Genomic DNA, 15291 nt, shown 5'->3' on the forward strand with positions numbered 1-15291 from the left:
GGAGAGGGACGATTCTTCATAGATTTCATCTTCTTTTTGGCTCCCTTCTGTTCCCTAGGCCCGCCTGGCTGCCTTAGCTGACCAGTGGCAGTTCTTGGTGCAAAAGTCAGCTGAAAAGAGCCAGAAACTGAAAGAAGCCAACAAGCAGCAGAACTTCAACACAGGGATCAAGGACTTTGACTTCTGGCTGTCTGAGGTAACACTGAGTGGTTTCTCTTCCCACCAGTGGGAGATTTCTAGTCATTTGGCACAGTGGGTCCATCAGTGCCCAAAACCATGAAAAGGCAGGGCTCACCAGACACCCCTTTTGACAGAAACCTTTATTACATATGAGTTGCATGCTGTAAGGGATTTATGAGCAAAGGGAGTGAATGTTTAGAGAAGAGAGCTGACTTGTAGTGGCACTTGGACTACAGATCACTCATGTCCATAGGGAAGGCAAATAGGAAGAGATTATGGGTAGTTATATGGCATGCAGGCTCTAACAAGCCTATGCCAGGTTAGAAACCAAGATAGTAGCATCTAAGAAGCCAGAGTCAGTCATGTATTCTCCATGGAGAATGTTTGGAAAGCACAGACTATAAAAACATAGAGGTTTTGGCCAGGCGCAGTGGCTCACGCCTGTAATCCCAGCACTTTGGGAGGCCGAGGCAGGCGGATCACTTGAGGTCAGGAGTTCAAGACCAGCCTGACCAACATAGTGAAATCCTGTCTCTACTAAAAATACAAAAATTAGCCGGGCATGGTGGCATGCTCCTGTAATCCCAGCTACTCAGGAGGCTGAGCAGGAGAATCAATCGCTTGAACCTGGGAGGTGGATGTTGCAGTGAGCTGGGATCACACCATTGCACTCCAGCCTGGGCAACAGAGCGAGACTTCATCCCAAAAAAAAAAAATTTTTTTTAAATAATTGCATAAGTTTATCAGAGAGCCATGCCATAATATAACCATTCCCATATTGTTGGGCATTCAGGTGTTCCCAGCCTTTTGGTGTATATATTTTGCTGTAGTGAATATCTTTGAATATTAATCTTTGCCCACACTGCTGATTCTTTCCTAGGGGGGTTTCCTTGAACTAGGATTGCTGTGCATTTTGCCTTTAGCTGTAGTATTTACTATGAATAGACTCTGGAGTCTAGGTTTGACTGACTGAGTGGAGAGAGTGTCTCAGGCCGGGCAGGCTGATCAAGGTGACTAGGAATCACAGTAACACATTGTGATAGAGAAGTATTCAACTGTCCAAGCAAGGCCCTGGAATAGCCACTGGGCAACCTGAATTTTCCAGAATGCTGAGTATACACCACACAGTAGCCGTTCCTTTTTGTGTTTTAACTGCCAGGTGGAGGCCCTGCTGGCATCCGAAGATTATGGCAAAGACCTGGCTTCTGTGAACAACCTGCTGAAAAAGCATCAACTACTGGAAGCAGATATATCTGCCCATGAGGTAAGCAAAGGGAGGCAGGCCAGACCCGAGCGCCTGGGACACAGCTCTGCCTGACTCCTAAGGAAAACTAGCGTGTTTGAGAAAAGAGAGTGACTTCTTTCACTTAAAGCAGCCATTCTCAAAGGTTGTGGCCTCAGGATCATGATACACTTGACAGTTATTGAGGGCTCTTGAGAGATTTTTATTATGTAGGTTTTATCAACATTCACCATTATTAAAAATTAAATCAATTTTAAGGCCAGGTGCAGTGGCTTACGGCTGTAATCCCAGCACTTTGGGAGGTCCAGACATGCAGATCACCTGAGGTCAGGAGTTCGAGACCACCCTGGCCAACGTGGTGAAACCTTCGTCTCTACCAAAAATACAAAAATTAGCCGGGCGTGGTGGCGGCTGCCTGTAATCCCAGGTACTCGGGAGGCTGAGGTAGGAGAATCACTTGAGCCCGGGAGGCGGAGGTTGCAGTAAGCCAAGATCACGCCACAGCACTCCAGCCTAGGCAACAGAGCAAGACTCCATCGCAAAAAAAAAAAAAAAAAAAAAATGCTGAATTCAGGTTGTGGTGTTTTGTATTGGATGAAAATTCAGTTTTACACAGGTAGGTAGATAGAAAAGGGAGGAATATTTTGATTCGGATAAGTGTGAATAATTTTCTTTGATACTATACCAAAGTCATAGTTTCTTAAAGCTTAGCTGTGGTTAGGCACAGTGGCTCACACTTGTAATCCCAGCACTTTGGGAGGCCGAGGCAGGCAGATCATGTGAGCCCAGGAGTTCAAGACCAGCCTGGGCAACATGATGAGACTCTGTCTGTACAAAAAAATACAAAAATTAGGCTAGGCACGGAGTCATGCCTGTAATCCTAGCACTTTGGGAGGCCAAGGCGGGTGGATCGCCTGAGCTCAGGAGTTCGAGACCAGCTTGGGTAACACAGTGAAACCCCGTTTCTACTGAAATACAAAAAATTAGCAGGGCATGGCGGCGTGTGCCTATAAATCCCAGCTACTTGGGAGGCAGAGGCAGGAGAATTGCTTGAGCCCGGGAGGCAGTGGTTGCAGTGAGCCGAGATTGTGTAACTGTACTCCAGCCTGGGCGACAGAGTGAGACTACGTCTCAGAAAAAAAAAAAACACACACACACACAAAAATTAGCCGGACGTTGGGGCATGCACCTATAGTCCCAGTTACTTGGAGACTGAGGCAGGAGGTTCACTTGAGCCCAGTCAGGAGGTGGAGGCTGCAGTGAGTCATGATCACACCACCGCACTCCTGGATGACAGAGCAAGAAAAAAAAAGTTGTTGGGGGGTTAGTTGCAAAATGGCCCCTGAAACCTTGTCAGTAAACTTTTTATACTGGATTATATTAAAACCCACTGGTCCATCTTGGGCTTTGAGTGTAGCTCTTACCTGTGCATGATTTTGTAACATGCATGGCTCATTTGGTAAATATTGCTTCACTGAGTTACGCCTGTTCTATATGTTGACACATATGATTATATGGTATCAAAACATTGCAGTTAATACCACCACCAATTTCATTAGAAAAATCTTCACATATTAGGAAGCCCTCAGGCTCCTGGTGGTGGGTGTAAGTTTTCTAAAATTCTAACTTTCTCATAAAAGTTTGAATTTTATCATGAGTAACAAACTGTCAGTATTCTTTGAAGTGACAGGCTCACTTTATTCTGGACCGAGTATCTGTGAGATACCAAGTTTGAATGACTGTAGTTTGTCTGGTGGTTGTTCTTTCAAGTACAAAAGAATGGCTACTCGGTAAAATTAACTTTCACTGCCTTTTTAAGGACATTCTTAAGTGAAACAGCATTTTTTTTTTTTTCACTGTGAGTGGGTGGCAGTGAAGAATCCACTTCTGCTAGTAGTTTGCCACCGCCTTGATTTGAGCTAAAGCACCAGCATGTCCCCCCCTTCTCCATTGCTTTTGTACTATCAGTGCAAATGTCCACATGGTAAAAAATAATAATGTCTTATAATGTTATGAAAATAGTTTGAGTTCATAGAATGCCAGAGGTTCACATAACATACTTTGAGAATATCAACACTCCACATCTCAGTAAGGAATTCCTGAGTTCTTATGTTCAAGCAGATAGTTGTGGGAGACCCAGTTTCTGACCCTCTTATGTCCCCTGCCCCAGGATCGCCTGAAGGACCTGAACAGCCAGGCAGACAGCCTGATGACCAGCAGTGCCTTTGACACCTCCCAAGTAAAGGACAAGAGGGACACCATCAATGGGCGCTTCCAGAAGATCAAGAGCATGGCGGCCTCCCGGAGAGCCAGGCTGAATGAATCCCATCGCCTGCACCAGTTCTTCCGGGACATGGATGACGAGGAGTCCTGGATCAAGTATGTCTTCTCAGCCCTCTAGAAGGCCCCTTAGGCCTATAATAGTGGGCAGCAGGAACCACAGGCTGACTGTTGAGGCAGGAGGTTTCCATCTCCTGGCTGTTGTGGTGAGGCTGGAAACCCTGCTGGACTAGGATCCCAGCTTGGGCACACAGTCCTGGGATGCCTCAGTGTCTTCTGCTTTCCGGGTTTACAGTGATGATGATTGGTGGTGGTGGTGATCCATGCTGGTTACATAGGCCCTGTCTAGACCCTGCCTTTTAGATTCCTGTGAAAGTTAGTGAGTTTGTGTCTGAGCTTCTGGAGAAGATCACTTCTCCAAGGAAGGAGTTGCTTTTTTTCTTATTCTCTATCTGCCCCCGAAAATGTCAGTCTACTGATTCCAGTTGATGTGGCATGTAAACAAACATTTTTTTTTTTTCTGAGATGGAGTCTCGCTCTGTCACCAGCTAGAGTGCCACCATGCCTGGCTAATTTTTGTATTTTTAGTAGAAGACAGGGTTTCACCATGTTGGCCAGGCTAGTCTGGAACTGACCTCACCTGACCTCAAGTGATCCACCCACCTGGGCCTCCCAAAGTGCTGTGATCACAGGCATGAGCCACTGCTCCTGGTCAGAAGGCTTTAAGGAAGTAAGGAATTAAGAGAGAGGATTTTGTTCTTTTTTTTTTTTTTTTTTTTTTTTTTTGAGACGGAGTCTTGCTCTGTCGCCCAGGCTGGAGTGCAGTGGCGCGATCTCGGCTCACTGCAACCTCCGCCTCCCGGGTTCACGCCATTCTCCTGCCTCAGCCTCTCCGAGTAGCTGGGACTACAGGCGCCCGCCACCACGCCCGGCTAATTTTTTGTATTTTTTTTAGTAGAGACGGGGTTTCACCGTGGTCTCGATCTCCTGACCTCGTGATCCGCCCGCCTCGGCCTCCCAAAGTGCTGGGATTACAAGCGTGAGCCACCGCGCCTGGCAGGATTTTGTTCTTAAAAGACATTTGTGGCCGGGTGCAGTGGCTCACACCTGTGATCACGGCACTTTGGGAGGCCGAGGCGGGCAGATCACTTGAGGTCAGGAATTCGAGACCAGCCTGGCCAACATGGTGAAACCCCGTCTCTACTAAATATATAAAAATTAGCCAGGTCTGGTGGCAGGTGCCTGTGGTCCCAGCTACTTGTGAGGCTGAGGCAGGGTAATCACTTTAACCAGGGAGGTGGAGGTTGCAATGAGCCAAGATTGCACCACTGTACTCCAGAGCAAGACTCCGTCTCAAAAAAATAAAAAATAAAAATACAAAAATTAGCTGCGCATGGTGGTGCATGCCTGTAATCCCAGCTACTCAGGAGGCTGAGACAGGAGAATGATTTGAACCCAGGAAGTGGAGGTTTCAGTGAGCCAAGATCGTGCCACTGCACTCCATCCTGGGCGACAGAGCAAGACTTTGTCTCAAAAAATATATATATTACTTATATAGCTGGGCGTGGTGGCTCACGCCTATAATCCCAACACTGGGAGGCCGAGGTGGGCAGATCGCTTGAATCCAAGAGTTTGAGACCAGCCTGGGCAACATGGTGAAAACTCATCTCTACCAAAAATAGAAAAAACTAGCCAGGCATAGTGGCGCACACCTGTTGTCCCAGCTACTCCGGAGGCTGAGGTGGGAGGATCACTTGAACCGGAGTGGCGGAGGTTGCAGTGAGCAGAGATCATGCCATTGTACTTTAGGCTGGGCAACAGAATGAGACTCTGTCTCAAAAAAAAAAAAAAAAAAAAAGTGTGTATATATGTATATATATAAATATCTTCATATATTTACAGACATATTTAGTATACATGATTGAGATATATTGATATAATTTGATAGGGCTCCTCAGGGCAGCACTAGTGATGCCTCCCATCCTCCAGTGCATCCCCAACCCTCTAGGACACACAGCAGGGCTCATAGATGCATAGATGGACAGAGGTTCTTGGTCACTACTCATTTGGGAAATAGAGGCTTTTGTTTTTCAGAAAACTGGCAAGGATTTTCCCAGAAAGATTAGTAGATGTCTGTGAGGTCCACAGTTGACCTGATGTCCCCACTTGAAAGCAGGGAGGTGCAGAGACCAACTGTGCTGTTCCCCATCTCTCATTCAGGGAGAAGAAGCTGCTGGTGGGCTCTGAGGACTACGGCCGGGACCTAACCGGTGTGCAGAACCTGAGGAAGAAGCACAAGCGGCTGGAGGCAGAACTGGCCGCGCATGAGCCGGCTATTCAGGTAAGGAGGCTGCCTTCTGGCCAAGAGGGCAGAGGTGTTTGAGTGGGCCCCAGGGGACAGACAAACCCCTTGCGCTTATTTCACTGAGGTTCCTAAAGTGTTCATGACCCCTCAGTCCAAACCTGGAGAAGTCCCAAACTTGATGTTGAGGCCTTTTCCTGGGAGCTTCGAGACAGAGGCACCAGCAGAGCTACCTGCTGTTAACCTCATCGTCCTTGCCTGTCAGGGTGTCCTGGACACTGGCAAGAAGCTGTCCGATGATAACACCATCGGGAAAGAGGAGATCCAGCAGCGGCTGGCGCAGTTTGTGGAGCACTGGAAAGAGCTGAAGCAGCTGGCAGCTGCCCGGTGAGTAGTCAGAGGCAGGAGCTCCCGGGAGCAAGTGGAAGCCAGCACCCAAGGGCAGACTCTGAGCTGTGGGGGTCCACTGGGCCCTCCTACCGTCTCCTGGACCTTTGGCCTCACATGTGCCATAGTCGGTTTGCTCCAGAGCCACCTCCTACAGGCCATGCTGAGGTGGTCTCATTCTGTTAATCTGGACCCACTGTATGAGTCCAGAATCATACAAGTTTCTGTATTAGTCCAGAATCACACATGAATCACACATGATTCTCTAGAAATCAAGACATGAGAGTCTGGAATCACAGAGTGGGTGATTCATGATGTTCCGTGGACGGCCTGACTGACTGTGAGGGCCCACCTTTTTTGTGAATGTTTTTGTTTTTGAGACAGGGTCTCGCTGCGTCGCCCAGGCTGGAGTGCAGTGGCGCAATCTCGACTCACTGTAGGCTCCACCTCCCAGGTTCACGCCATTCTCCTGCCTCAGCTTCCCGAGTAGCTGGGACTACAGGCACCCGCCACCAAGCCCAGCTAATTTTTTGTATTTTTAGTAGAGATGGGGTTTCACCGTGTTAGCCAGGATGGTCTCGAGCTCCTGACCTCGTGATCTGCCCGCCTCGGCCTCCCAAAGTGCTGGGATTACAGGCGTGAGCCACCATGTCCAGCTTTTGTGACTGTTTTTAAGCATATGTTAACTATCACAATCAAAGCTGGAGGAGATTATGGCTGATTTTCTTCCTGTCTCCTGTAATTAGGGGTCAGCGGCTGGAAGAGTCCTTGGAATATCAGCAGTTTGTAGCCAATGTGGAAGAGGAGGAAGCCTGGATCAATGAGAAAATGACCCTGGTGGCCAGCGAAGATTATGGCGACACTCTTGCCGCCATCCAGGTGAGACAGAAACCAAAGGTGTCACCTGCTTTCTCTCTTGGCAACTGCCTGCTGGTCATCATTTCCCTGTTGGTTTGTTAGAGGGCCTTGCTTTTACTAGGAGAGCACACAGGGCCAGCAGCCAAGGCCTCAGTAGTTGGTTTTAGCCCTCAAGATCTCACACTAGGGGACATCGCCCTTCAGTAGACAAAATTGGTATGGCTTTGTCAGTCTCAGTTCACGGGCCCTGTCATTTGCCAGGCAGTGCTGTGGGCTTGGGTCTTCGTATCAGTTTCCTGGGGCTGCCACAAATACGTACCACAAACGGAGTACCACAGACAGAGTGGCACAGATGGAGTGGCACCAACGGAGTGGCTGAGGACAACAGAGATTTATTGCTTCTCAGTTCTGGAGGCCAGAAGTCTGAAATCAAGATGCAGGCAGGACCATGTTCTGCAGACCTGTAGGGGAGGATCCTTCCTTGCTTCTTCCAGTTTTTGCTGGCACCAGGCGCCCTTGGCATGTGGCAGCATCACTCCAGTCTCTGCCTGTCTTCACGTGGCCATCTTCCCTCTGAGTCTGTCTTCACTTGGCATCACTCTGTGTGTCTAGTCACATTTCTGTGTTCTGTTATAGGGACATCAAATGTATTGGATTAGGGTCCACCCTAATGACCTCATCTTACTTTGCAGAGTACGTTTGCAAAGATCTTGTTTCCACATTCATGGGTACCAGAAGTTAGGACTTCACCGTCTTTTGAGGGGGACACAGTTCAGCCCATCACATACTCCCTAAATTGGTTAACTGTTGCTACATAACAACCTGCCTAAATGTAGTGGTTGAAAGCAGCACCCATTTCTTATTTCCCATGGATCTGTGGATCAGCGGCATCTGTAGCTGTCACTGGAGGTCCCTCATGCTCCTGCATTCAGGCAGAGCGTGGCTGGGCTGAGAGATCTGTCACACACTGGCAGCTGAGCCTGATTGTCATCCAGCCGGGACATCTCTGTTCCCTTCCACATGGCCTGTTGTCCTCCAGCTGGCTAGACCAGCCTCCTTCAGCAGCATTCAGACAGGCAAAGGCAGGAGCTGCAAGGTGTCTGCGGCCTCACACATCATCCTCACTGCCTTCTGGCCAGAACAAGTCCCAAGGCAGCCCAGAGGCATAGATGGATAGATTGGCCTCTGGAAAGGAGATGCTGCAAAGTATCATGGTCAGATATAACTAAATTCCTGCCCCCAGATGTGGAAGCAGGAGTGTGCACTCTCAGGAATCGAGTTAGCTTTGAGCCACCCTCCTCACCGTGGGAAGCATCCTCTGCTGGTCAGGGTGATTCAGGTAGAATTTAGATGGTCAGTCATTTCCCGTCCTCTGCATAGTTGAGTTCCCTGGAAGCAACCAAAAAGGCATTGTCTGCAGTGCTTAAATTGTACTAAGGAAAAGACCTGGGGCCAGGCATGGTGGCTCATGCCTGTAATCCCAGCACTTTGGGAGGCCAAGGCGGGCAGATCACCTGAGGTCAGGAGTCCGAGACCAACCTGGCCAACACGGTGAAACCCCGTCTGTATTAAAAACTACAAAAATTAGCTGGGTGTGGTGGTGCACGCCTGTAATCCCAGCTACTTGGGAGGCTGAGGCAGGAGAATCGCGTGAACCTGGGAGGCAGAGGTTGCAGTGAGCTGAGATCACGCCGCTGCACTCCAGCCTGGGCAACAGAGCAAGACTCCGTCTCAAAAAAAAAAAAAAAAAAAAAAAAAGGCCTGACTTGGAAGGCCTTTTCTGAGATGTGTTCAAGTTAAACCTTAAAAATGTGTCGTTTTTGTTTGGGTGTGTATCTTCAGCTTGCTTTGTGTCATTCTTGTGGTCCTCTTGGGGGAGAGACCGTAAGTCACTGTTGATGGATGACAAAGGGTTTGACCCTTCCCAAAGGTCCAAAGACTATCCCTGCTGAAGCCTGTCCCACCACCGCTGTTTACTCTCACTGCCTCCTATTTTCCTTCCTTTTATGATTCTCTGTTTATTAATGTTCCTCTTTATTATCCTCTTCCCCAGCTAGACTGTAATGTGTGCATGGACAGGGACCATAGCAGTTTTGTCACTCTCTGTCCCCCGGGCCTAGCCCACAACACATAGCAGGCTCTCAATAGTGGGCCTTGGCTGCCTCTACTCCAGGGCTTACTGAAGAAACATGAAGCTTTTGAGACAGACTTCACTGTCCACAAGGATCGCGTGAATGACGTCTGCACCAATGGACAAGACCTCATTAAGAAGGTGAGTCGAGCCCATTGGTAAGACCTCTGTCGCCCACTGGGACACCCACGTGTTGGTACCACAGAGGTCTCCCAAGGTTCACTTCCTGGGATGTTCACCAAACCAAGGTCTGTGTGGAAACCAGTAGCAGTTCCATTCCTGTGTTTCATGACAAGTTGGATATTTCCCCCTTTTTGAGGCCAGTAAAGTTATTCTGCAGTGCTTATTTTTTCTGCATTAAGCAACAGAGGCACTGGCACTCCCAAATGCTGCTCTTAGTTTATTTCTCAAGCAATACAATCTCTTTATAGGGACAGTAGAAAATGCAAATAAGCAAAACATAAAATAAAAATTACCCATAAAGCCCCACCCAGACACTACACATTAGATCTTTGTGTCTGACCTGCCAGATCTTTTCTCTCCACAGGTTTAGAGCTACCAACTAGATCAAACAGCCGCAGAGATTCCCATTTAATAGGATCATATCACTCCATAAATTATCAAAAACCTAGAGGCTGTACAGGGCATTTTAGAAATGAATCTACTTCATTCGCAGCCCTTTTGGGAGAAAACAAAATAAAGGAGCTTGGTGCTTTCTCAGCAGCAGCGAAGCCATGTCCCTCCCACACAGAAGCTCTAGACTGAAGGCAGTACGTCCATGGGTCGGGAATTCACCAGCAATCACTCAGGTGCAGTGACGCACCTGGAGTGCCTCAGGACAGGTTTTAACAGCTATGGTTTCCTGTCACACATACATCATGAGTAAGATTTCTCATCACAGAGGTCCCTCTCAGCAGTCATGGCCTTGAGACTAGGGTTTGATCCATAGGCGGCAACAATGTAGCTAAAATCCACTTCATTGGAGAGCTTTTCTTCCTTGCTCTGATCTGCAAATAAACTAGCATGAAACTAATTTCAGATACAGCCATGTATAGATGTAGATGCGGCTCCTGCACACTTAACCCCCTCAACACACACCCAGACAACATTCTCTGTTCTTCAAGCCAGGAGATCACCGGTGTGAGTGTCCTTCGGCCTTCTGGCAATGAGCCAGCTGCTTTTTTTTTTTTAGAAGAGACAGCGTTTCACCATATTAGCCAAGCTGGTCTTGAACCACTGGCCTCAAGTGCTCTGCCCACCTCAGCCTCCCAGAGTGCTAGGATTATAGGCGTTAGCCACTGCGCCTGGCCCATATTTCTTTAGAATTAATTCCTTGGAACGGCTGGGCACTGTGGCTCACACCTGTAATCCCAGCACTTTGGGAGGCCGAGGTGGGCAGATCACCTGAGGTCAGGAGTTTGAGACCAGCCTGACCAACATGGTGAAACCCCATCTCTACTAAAAATAATTAGCTGGGCATGGTGGTGTTCGCCTGTAGTCCCAGCTACTCGGGAGGCTGAGGCAGGAGAATCTCTTGAACCCGGTAGGCGGAGGTTGCAGTGAGCCGAGATCATGCCACTGCACTCCAGCCTGGGTGACAGAGTGAGACTGTGCCTCAAAAAAAAAAAAGAATTCCTAAAAGTAGAGTTGTCAGTATGGTATATTTGTCTGACGGCTTTGACCGTGTTGCTCTTACGAAAGCCTTACCTATCATTGTTTACCCAGCAGTGGACAAGGGAGCAAGTGGCCCATTTTATAGAAGTTTAGAGCCTTTCCAGGGAGGGCATAGTCAGGTAACCACAGCAGGTGAGGCTGACCAGTGTGTGCCTCTCTCCATGGCCTAGAACAATCACCATGAGGAGAACATCTCTTCAAAGATGAAGGGCCTGAACGGGAAAGTGTCAGACCTGGAGAAAGCTGCAGCCCAGAGGAAGGCGAAGCTGGATGAGAACTCGGCCTTCCTTCAGTTCAACTGGAAGGCGGACGTGGTGGAGTCCTGGATCGGTGAGCACTGTCAGCAAGGCCCAGAAGAGCCTTCCCAGAGCTGCTTTGTGTCTCCTTCCGTGTCATTGGTTTTCTTCTGCAGAGAAGAAACTGATCAATTGTGGGCATGGCAGAGAACCTACTACCAGGGCAGACCACTGACTGCCAGCTAGGAAGAGACAGTGTCCTGAGGCCAGAGCTGCCACCCGGAACTGGGCTGGCACCAGGGTTAATAAAAGCCTGTAAACGCTGCTGCACGCAGAGATGGCATAATGTGACGTCATGACATGAACAAAGTGGGCACAGCAAAGGCACCACTAGCTGCCCTGGTCAGGGGCGCCACCCAGCTCCTGGGTGAGGGGAAACTGGGTCCTGATATTGGGGTCCACATGTCATGGGTAGTAGTAACAGCAACTGAACTACAGGACAGGCTTCAAGGAGCTCGTCATGGCACAGATGGAGGCTGGGCCTGGGTGCAGGGAGGGGCCCGCTAATGTGGGTTCTGAGGCTGCAGTTAGGAAGATTGGAATTTATCTGTACACAAAAAATGGTTTGTCTGGGTTTTGGTTTTTTTCCTTTGTAATCCATCTCCACTGAGGAGGGCGGTATATTTTCCACACTTGGTTTTCTAGGTGAAAAGGAGAACAGCTTGAAGACAGATGATTATGGCCGAGACCTATCTTCTGTGCAGACGCTCCTCACCAAACAGGTCTGCCCTGGCCCCTTCACTGGTTGAAATGTATGCAGATAGCATCTCCTGTGAGATGACTGGTGGCGTCTTCACTGAGGCATTTATCTTCTGTTAGCCCCTGGGGATCAGCAGGAAAAAGATCCTGTCCTGGTCCTCAGGGAGCTTCCAGACTAACTGGAGAAGCAGACACAGAACCTGCTTGGTGCTGACGGGACTGGGCACTGCAGGGGCACTCACTTAGTTTTCAGCAGGCGAGGGTTGAAGGGGCAAGCTCTCCTAAGCGAAATCATGAGGGGTGAATGAAAATGGTCAGGGAGAGAGGCAGGGCAACCGTTCTGGGCAGAGCTGGCAGGGATCCCTGGGACAGAAGAGCTGAAGGCTGGGGTTGGGGAGGTGGGAGGAGGCTGCCACAGTGATCTGTGGTCTGAAGGAGAGCAGGAAAGAGGGCATGTGTGACCGAGTCTCAGCAGTGTCCAGGCAGACAGTTTGGCTTGGGCATCTGGGGGACATGCTGGTGCCATCTGAGCCTAGGAAGAGCAAGTTCCAGTCCTGTGGAGTCACCACAAATTGGCTTGTCACTCCTTGTTCAGGAAACTTTTGACGCTGGGCTGCAGGCCTTCCAGCAGGAAGGCATTGCCAACATCACTGCCCTCAAAGATCAACTTCTCGCCGCCAAACACGTTCAGTCCAAGGCCATCGAGGCCCGGCACGCCTCCCTCATGAAAAGGTGGAGCCAGCTTCTGGCCAACTCAGCCACCCGCAAGAAGAAGCTTCTGGAGGCTCAGAGTCACTTCCGCAAGGTGAGGATGGGGCCACCTGAGGCTTAGCTGGCCCACAGCTCAGGGAAGGAAGCCCACCTTCTGTCTGCCCAGCTCTGCCACTCCCCCTTGAGGAAGCTGTGAGCTCAGTGCAGAGCTTTCGAACATGGGTGCGGCATCAATTAAAACCAGTGCAAATGAGAGGGCCCTTTGAGATCGCCATTCAGAAGCACGCAGGACAGACTAGAGACAAGGGCTAAGGGTAGGAAGGGGAAAAAAGGCTGGTGAAGAAGGGGGAGCAGGAGACAGGAGCAGAGGGGAGCTAAGCTCCCAGCAAGCTGTGTGCGCCTCTGATTCCCAGGAACCGCCCCGCACCCCACCTCCTGCACTGGGTCGGCATGTCCAGCCCTGGCGACTCCGCTAACTCAGTCTCTTCTGCTTCCAGGTGGAGGACCTCTTCCTGACCTTCGCCAAAAAGGCTTCTGCCTTCAACAGCTGGTTTGAAAATGCAGAGGAGGACTTAACAGACCCCGTGCGCTGCAACTCCTTGGAAGAAATCAAAGCTTTGCGCGAGGCCCACGACGCCTTCCGCTCCTCCCTCAGCTCTGCCCAGGCTGACTTCAACCAGCTGGCCGAGCTGGACCGCCAGATCAAGAGCTTCCGTGTAGCCTCCAACCCCTACACCTGGTTTACCATGGAGGCCCTGGAGGAGACCTGGAGGAACCTACAGAAAATCATCAAGGTACACCTCATGCTGCCCTCAGGAGCTGCTCGGCCTCCCAGAGCCCTCTCTGGGCCCTGCTCAGAGCCCACACTTAACTGAGTAACGACAAGACAGGAGCAGGAGGGAGGAGCGTGGTTTCATCAGAAGTTTCCATTTATTTTTGTTTTCTTGAGACAGGGTCTCTGTCACCCAGGCTTCAGTGCAGTGGTGCTAACATGGCTCCCTGTAGCCTCAACCTCCCAGGCTCAAGTGGTCCTCTTACCTGAGCCTCCTAAATAACTGGGACTACAAGCACATGCCACCACACCTGGCTAATTATTTTAATTTTTGTAGACAGGGTGTTGTTGTGTTGCCCAGGCTGGTCTTGAACTCCTGGCCTCAAGCAATCCTCCTGCCCAGGCCTCCCAAAGTGCTGGGATTACAGGTGTGAGCCACTGTACCCAGCCAGAAGTTTCCATTTCTGACAGTCCAGCAACTCCCTGCTTGACTGTGACCAGTTGCTTCCCTCCAGGTCTGCCTCTTCCTGAAGCCCCTGGGGGGTGGAAACAGAGAAAGAACTACCAAGTGCTCTGAGCCAGCCTCATGTCTCCCAGCCTCCTTCCCCTCTCATCTTTGGGGAGGTTCCTTGCGGGGAGGCCATCACCACCCTGAGCCCATCTGTGAAGGAGGTGCTGGTGTCACTGCCACAGCAGCGCACAGCATCTGCCCCCCTTTGGCCCTCAGGAGAGGGAGCTGGAGCTGCAGAAGGAACAGCGGCGGCAGGAGGAGAACGACAAGCTGCGCCAGGAGTTTGCCCAGCACGCCAACGCCTTCCACCAGTGGATCCAAGAGACCAGGTGCCAGCCCGCTGGGGCTGGGGGGCAGCAGCATGTCCCTGCTGTGCTTAAGCCCTGGGGAGCCTCCAGCCCCAAGGAGTTGGTGGTGCTTTGTGTAAAACCAGAGGCAGCCTGGGAATAAAGCTGGGCTGGCAATGCCTGGTCGGGCTCTGGAGCCGGGAGTGGGGGCATAGGTGGAGCAGCCTCTCAGTGCTGCAAGTCCCAGAAATCAAGTTGTTAGAGATCCCGGATTGAGTGGGACGATGCAGGGCGTGTGGTCAGCCCCCGCCGTGACTTGGCGACAGATGATGCAGGGTCTATGCATTGGGTACTGATGTTCTCGCTTTTGTTTTCCTTTCTTCCTTGTGTCTTCTCTCTGTCCCCCACCTCCCGATTGCTGCTGTTGTCCGGACACCACCTTGTCTCCTGGCTGCTTGGATCTGCTCTCCACAGGACATACCTCCTCGATGGGTTAATATTGTTTTCTTCCTTCCCTGGGCTTGTCGTGTGGGGGTCTCGTGCGCTTGCCCCTCATGGCCTGGCTTGTGGAAGATCCCGGGATGGGCCTTCCTGCCCAGGGCGGGCTGCACTTCCCCTCCCACCTTTCCCGTCACCTGACAAGGAGTGTGTGCCTTGCCCCATAGCCCGTGGTCCCTGGTCCCCGATAGAGCCTTCAAGCCAGGGGGAGCCGGGAGCCACCCTTGCCTCACTAGGCGATTCCAAGGGCTCACTTTGGGTAGGGAAGGTGATGAAGCATGAAGGCCAGAGCTGGAGTCCAGGGACCCTAAGAACCCCCGTGCCTGTCCAGCCACTGGGCTCTGTTGGGCTCTCACCTCTGCTTCCCCAGCGTGTCCAACAGTGGTCAGTGGGCATGAAGCAGATGGCAGTGTTGGGGGCTCAGGCAGGGTACAGTAAGTCCACAGCTGGAAAGGGCTGGGC

At 50.6% G+C, this 15291-nt stretch overlaps 1 protein-coding gene across 8 annotated transcripts in view; it reads left to right on the forward strand.

Annotated features, from left to right (window-relative positions):
- Positions 1-15291, forward strand: part of SPTAN1 (spectrin alpha, non-erythrocytic 1) — an 80332-nt gene that overhangs the window by 59791 nt on the left and 5250 nt on the right. For 7 of the 8 annotated variants that reach the window (XM_058445966.1, XM_058445965.1, XM_058445961.1 and 4 more), the window contains 13 exons: positions 59-196; positions 1340-1444; positions 3594-3802; positions 5924-6044; positions 6271-6392; positions 7139-7271; positions 9424-9522; positions 11226-11385; positions 11997-12073; positions 12646-12855; positions 13259-13555; positions 14261-14373; positions 14806-14823. In XM_058445966.1, coding sequence (XP_058301949.1) covers positions 59-196; positions 1340-1444; positions 3594-3802; positions 5924-6044; positions 6271-6392; positions 7139-7271; positions 9424-9522; positions 11226-11385; positions 11997-12073; positions 12646-12855; positions 13259-13555; positions 14261-14373; positions 14806-14823 — 1802 coding nt within the window. The remainder of the gene's footprint in view (positions 1-58; positions 197-1339; positions 1445-3593; positions 3803-5923; positions 6045-6270; positions 6393-7138; positions 7272-9423; positions 9523-11225; positions 11386-11996; positions 12074-12645; positions 12856-13258; positions 13556-14260; positions 14374-14805; positions 14824-15291) is intronic. The other variant, XM_058445962.1, reaches the window with a different exon arrangement.

Source organism: Hylobates moloch, unplaced genomic scaffold (genome assembly GCF_009828535.3).
Source record: "Hylobates moloch isolate HMO894 unplaced genomic scaffold, HMol_V3 SCAFFOLD_10, whole genome shotgun sequence".
Taxonomy (NCBI): Eukaryota; Metazoa; Chordata; class Mammalia; order Primates; family Hylobatidae; genus Hylobates; species Hylobates moloch.